Below are 5,981 nucleotides of genomic sequence, written 5' to 3'. Positions count from 1 at the left end.
TTGAGATGATTTTGTCGCTTAGTTCATTGCTTTGCTATCATCAAAGAAGTGAGTCAACAGCAAAACTTTCTTGAGGTTGCTCAATAATGAGCAGCCCTTCTTCTCTTTTTTTGTCTTCCATTTTCTATTTTCTATTTCATTATGATTTTATTATGAACGTTTTTGTATCTATCTTTTATTCGAAAGGGCCTATGATTTAATATTATTTCAATACTGGGCATCTCAATATCAATATATATTTTTTTTCGTATTTTCAATAAGAATTAAGACACTTTATATCTATATTAATTCCTATTTGTGTTTTCTGTTTTTAAATCTCTATGGAAGAAAGTAATTATGGGCTATTGGCCAACCTTAAATCTGCATACTACAATATGCTTACAATTTTCCATTTTTTACTATATATTATTCTTCAAATTTTATGTTTTGGTCAAATGGTTCCACAACTTGAATAAATTCAGCTAGTGAGCTTACAAGAACATCAGAAATATTATATATCTATTTATCCTTCAATGATACACAATCATAGCCAAAGCTCTAATTAATATCGAATGGCTATAAGCTTATGCCCTGCACCAGCTTGTAGATAGTCGACTATCTTAAGCAATTATATGTTGGCATTCAAATACCAGTCTTCATATGACTTTCCAGATGATTACTTTATCCACATCTCGTTGAGTGTCACTGAGTGTCACTGAGTGTCACTAAGTGTCTCTGTCACTCCTGTTCTTATTGATGATAATTCACACAGTTTTATAAATGCTTCAACATCACTACACTGAAAGGTGTGGTGGCTGTTGGGATGGTTCTTGATTTCTATCGGAGGATGATTTCGACGCAATAATTTCACTTCAATTACACTTTAGATTTCAAGAGGATCCTGAATTCTTTGATCATATAAAGCTATCAATTGATGCTGTATTGTAATACTACATTCAATTTTCTAAGTTACTTTCATTGCGTTAGTTGTTTTCAAGGTAGAGAGAGCCACATATGAAAAGGACTTTGAACAGAATGACTAAGATAACACCAAATAAGTATTTCCAGAAGAACACTTCGAAGGATGTGTGGACGCTCACCAATGAATTTGCTGCTTCTGCAGTAGGGAAGAGCGAGGGACGAGAGTTGATCAATTTAGGACAGGGTTTCTTCTCGTACTCACCACCGCAATTTGCCATTAATGCAGCCAAGTCTGCCCTAGACGTGCCCTTGGTGAACCAGTACTCCCCTACAAGAGGTAGACCATCCTTGATTAAGTCTTTGGTCGAGTTGTACAAGCCTGTTTTTGGAGACTTCATAGACAACCAGAATGTGCTGGTCACAACAGGTGCCAACGAAGGTATACTTTCGTGTCTCATGGGTATTTTGAATGCCGGCGATGAGGTTATTGTTTTTGAACCTTTCTTTGACCAGTACATCCCAAACATAGAACTATGTGGTGGTGTCGTGCGCTATGTGCCTATTCATCCTCCTAAGGAAATGAAGACACGCAACACTACTGGTGATGAATGGCAAATTGATTGGGATGCATTAGAGAAGACCTTTAATAACAAGACTAAAGCTGTGATTATCAACACTCCTCATAACCCGATCGGTAAAGTGTTCACAGAGCAAGAATTGACTAAATTAGCCCAGCTTTGTGTTGAACATAACACTGTGGTAATTTCGGATGAAGTTTATGAGCATTTATACTTCACTGAGAGTTTCCCAAGGATTGCAAATATTAATGAGGACATCGCTAACTTGACCTTAACTGTGGGATCTGCAGGCAAATCTTTTGCCGCTACAGGCTGGAGAATTGGTTGGATTATTTCAAAAAACGACCAACTGCTGAACTATGTTTCAAAAGCTCATACCAGAATTTGCTTTGCGTCACCATCGCCATTACAGGAGGCTTGTGCTGGCTCTATTGAACACGCTTTGAAGATCGATTACTTTCCTAAGATGAGAGAAGAGTATAGGAAGAAATTCGAAATTTTAACCACTGCATTTGATAAATTGGGTCTTAACTATACACAGCCAGAAGGTACTTATTTCATTCTTGTAGATTTCTCAAAGGTTAAGATACCAGAGGACTACGTCTACCCAGAAGAATTGTTGGAGAAGGCAAAGGACTTCAGAATTTCATACTGGCTAATCAATGAAATTGGAATTGTAGCTATCCCACCCACAGAATTCTACATTAAAGAACACGAGAAAGATGCCGAAACTTTGCTGAGGTTTGCTGTATGCAAAGAAGATGAATATTTAGCTAAAGCTGCTGAGAGATTCCAACTCCTAAAAGATTATTTATGAACCAAGAAAGTATAGATATAGATACCTAAAACCACACAACTTGGGTGAGGCCAATATCACATCCCTAGCTAATAGTATTATAGACCTTAAATACTAGAGATAATAGATAGAACAAATACAATATCGACATTTCATTATAGTAGTTACTTGCAACTATAAACTCATTTAGCCTTAAATTTTCATTATCGCGAATATGGGCTGCTTAAAAGCTGAAAAATGACATCGATGAGCTCACCATATTAGTCACTTAGAATAAAAGTTCCAACAAGAGTGTATACATTGAGTCAGTAGAATAACCAGTTTGACTTGATGAGAAGGAGCTGCTAGTATAAAATCTGATGTGTTCTTGAACAATGAATAGCAAGCAAAGGGTCTATGCGTTCTTTTGGATATTTGGTTTAGTGAACAATGTCTTGTATGTTGTTATTCTTTCCGCTGCGGTAGACATTGTGGGTCCGAAGGTGCCCAAGACTCTGGTATTATTAATGGACATAACACCATCGCTATTGATAAAAGTCACCGCACCATTCTTTATAAAGTCCATCCCTTATACTATGAGAATATACGCGTTGATCGCCTTAAGTTGTATTGGAATGATATTTGTTTCTGGAAAATCTCTACTGCTGTGCATGATAGGGATTGCTATGGCTTCTGTATCTTCAGGTTTTGGTGAGGTTTCCTTTTTACAATTATCCCATTTTTTTGAGGAAAATGCACTAAATGGATGGTCATCGGGTACCGGTGGTGCAGGAATAGTTGGAAGTAGCGTTTATATGCTGTTAACATCGATATTCAAACTTCCCATCAGATTGTCCTTATTAAGCTTCACAATATTACCATTTGCATTTCTCTTGTATTTTAAGTTAGATACCACTCAAATTGAGTATGATAGCATCTCAAGTTCAGGTGAAGAAACTTTGATTCGAAACAGCAATTCAAATGCACTACAAACAGATACATTTAATGAAAGTATCAGGCTATCCAAGACCGAAGAGCAGAATATTTTTGTAAGTTCAATTGACCACTTTAAGAGTACTTGTGTTAACTTGAAGGCTCTTGTGGTCCCTTATATGTTACCATTGAGTTCAGTGTATCTGTTTGAATATCTTATCAACCAGGCCGTAAGTCCTACTCTGTTGTTTCCTCTTGATAGTCGTGGCTTACCTCCATTCTTCAACAAATATAGAGACATGTATGTCACTTATGGAACACTTTATCAGTTAGGTGTTTTCATTTCAAGATCATTAGCACACAAATTCCGAATGCACAATTTGTACTTTCTCAGTGCACTTCAAGGACTCAATTTAGTCCTAACTATTTTACAGGCTTGGATATATATTGTGCACACACCGTGGCCAATAATGATACTAATATTCTATGAAGGCCTCCTTGGAGGGAGCTCTTATGTGAATACCTTCTTGAATGTGCTGGAGGAGGTCGATATGGACAAAAGAGAGTTCTCACTGGGTGCGGTGTCCATTGCAGATTCATTAGGCGTCTTTATTGCAGCTTTGGTAGGATTAGGTTTAGAGCCTACTATTTGTAACCATCAAGTTAGCACTGGTAGACCATGGTGCAGGATGGAATAAAAAGCAACTGAGAAATTCTAGTTATATAGTGTTATTAATTTCTTAGTTTCTATTAAATGATTGCATATATTTATATATAGACGCAGATATACTTTCTAGCCATATATACTACTTATTCATCAATATAAAAACATTGCTCTCAATGAGATGATAAATTGAATAATAAAAATACAGAATAAAAACCTCTGATTATCAACAAAGCTCAATGCCATAAAAGTGGATGACCAAAAGAAACTATGCATAACTTGAGGGTTTATAGCATTTACAGTTAATGCATATCTATAATACGCTAATGCAGCAAAGACAAAGATCAACCCTCTCAATGTGATATTCGTTAAATTTATCTTAGTTGAATCTGACACTTGTTGTCTATCAATAAGATTAGGCAAAGCTAGCCTTGGAGTTGCGGGTAGAGAGGCAATTTGGAAATAAGCTTCGTTCGTGGAAGCCGAACCCTTATCACTACTTTGGAATTCTTCCAGTTTACCAATATTAATACCATCTGGTTGTTCATATAGAACATCTGATTTTTCCAGTTTGTCTTTAGAGGAATAATCATATGCCAATTTTTCGTTATCATCATGTTTAATATTCAGTCCAATTAACTTTTCAAAGATACTTTCGACTTCAATTGCAGATGGCCTAATCGATTCCTTAGAACTGAGAAGTAGTTGCAAAACATCAAATATTCGGTAATCTATATCTTTCAATCTCATCTCTCTATGCTTCTTCACCATATAAGTTTTGTCAATATTGAGAGCTTTTATACAATTTTTAATTTCCGGAATATCTAACTCACTACCAAATGGCAATTCTCCAAATATCACGAAGTAACCAATCATACCAAGGGAGTACATGTCAGATTGAAAAGAGAACTCATGGTATTGACTATTCGAATTGGAATCACAATTTTCAATGATCAATTCCGGAGCTGTAAATTCCATGGTACCTGTACAGCCAGTTGCTGTTCTATATTCACCTTTCATCTGGCTCTCTCCAAAATCACCGATCACAACGGTAGGAAATACTCTCTCTTCATCGTTATGCTTGTAAGGGGACAGAAGTAAACAATTAGAAGGTTTCAAATCTCTATGAATAAGCCCAGAATTATGCAATTCCTTTAGTCCACTGGCTATATCATGCAATATCGATAGAATTTGTAATGTAGAAAGACCAGCTTTTGCACTACCTGAGGATTTCTGCCCATGCCTTTCTCTAAATCTTTTTTTTCTTTCTTCAATAGATATCAGTTCAGGGTTCTTTTCAAAAACGACATTGTTTATGCAATCCTCCAAGTTACCTCCAGCACAATATTGCTGAAGAATAAACATACATGGCACGTCACCTACCATACCTGTGCTACTACCATCAAGACTCTGAACGTGCCCAACAGAAGCATCCATCTCCATCCAGACATGGTTATATGTTATCAAATTCTCAGAAGTATGTTTCAAAGAGCTCAAAATCTTTACTTCACGAATACATTTCTTAAACCATTCATCGTCGTTACCAATGGGTATTTTCTTCAGCGCATATGTGCCTAGAGGTGTAGATCCCAACTTATGAACAACTTTGTAGACTGATCCGCGGGCACCATTTCCTAGGGGTTCTAAAATGTCAAAGAACTTATGGAAATATCCAGGTATGAACATGTCATCCGGTATGTGGCTGTTCTCAGTTTGTTCACCATCTTGTATTGCGTAAAACTGATGATTCCTCTGCAACAGCCTAAAGTATGCACTCGATCCCGTGGTGGTCGATAGCATATTATAATTACTCAAATCATCGGGGTCAAAATCCGGGGATACATTCCGTCTATTCGTATTCTCCTTCCTCGCCTTCCTCGCTGAAGAGCCATAACCCTCATCATTACTCAAATGCACCTCAGTGCCACAGTGCGGGCACATATACGAAGCTATAGACTCCACCGACGACCTCCGATCACTCCTTAGATGCTCTACTCTCGCATTGATCTGCTTATATATCGCAACAGACCCTATTTTAGGATCAACAATGGCCAGTGACCGCGAGCTTGGATCATTCAAAATAATGGAACCTTCCTTGTATGGAACTAAACTCATACTTCCATAGCTTAAT

General features: G+C 37.1%; 3 protein-coding genes across 3 annotated transcripts; 2 read left to right on the top strand and 1 right to left on the bottom strand.

The window, feature by feature from the left end:
• Positions 1 to 993: 993 nt before the first annotated feature.
• On the top strand, positions 994 to 2,295 carry BNA3 (kynurenine--oxoglutarate transaminase; the record flags this gene model as incomplete). Its single annotated transcript, XM_447929.1, has 1 exon — positions 994 to 2,295. The coding sequence occupies one exon, from the start codon at positions 994 to 996 to the stop codon at positions 2,293 to 2,295; it is 1,302 nt and encodes a 433-aa protein (XP_447929.1).
• Positions 2,296 to 2,648: 353 nt separating this feature from the next.
• Positions 2,649 to 3,884, top strand: YHC3 (amino acid transporter YHC3; the record flags this gene model as incomplete). Its single annotated transcript, XM_447928.1, has 1 exon — positions 2,649 to 3,884. One exon carries the CDS (start codon positions 2,649 to 2,651, stop codon positions 3,882 to 3,884), a length of 1,236 nt encoding a protein of 411 aa, XP_447928.1.
• A 119-nt stretch (positions 3,885 to 4,003) lies between these two features.
• Positions 4,004 to 5,965, bottom strand: IKS1 (protein kinase IKS1; the record flags this gene model as incomplete). The annotated part of the gene is made up of 1 exon (XM_447927.1): positions 4,004 to 5,965. The coding sequence occupies one exon, from the start codon at positions 5,963 to 5,965 to the stop codon at positions 4,004 to 4,006; it is 1,962 nt and encodes a 653-aa protein (XP_447927.1).
• Between the last annotated feature and the right edge of the window lie 16 nt (positions 5,966 to 5,981).

The sequence above is a fragment of the Nakaseomyces glabratus genome, chromosome J, assembly GCF_010111755.1.
Source record: "Nakaseomyces glabratus chromosome J, complete sequence".
In the NCBI taxonomy this organism is placed as follows: Eukaryota; Fungi; Ascomycota; class Saccharomycetes; order Saccharomycetales; family Saccharomycetaceae; genus Nakaseomyces; species Nakaseomyces glabratus.
This window is presented reverse-complemented; position numbering and strand designations above follow the sequence as displayed.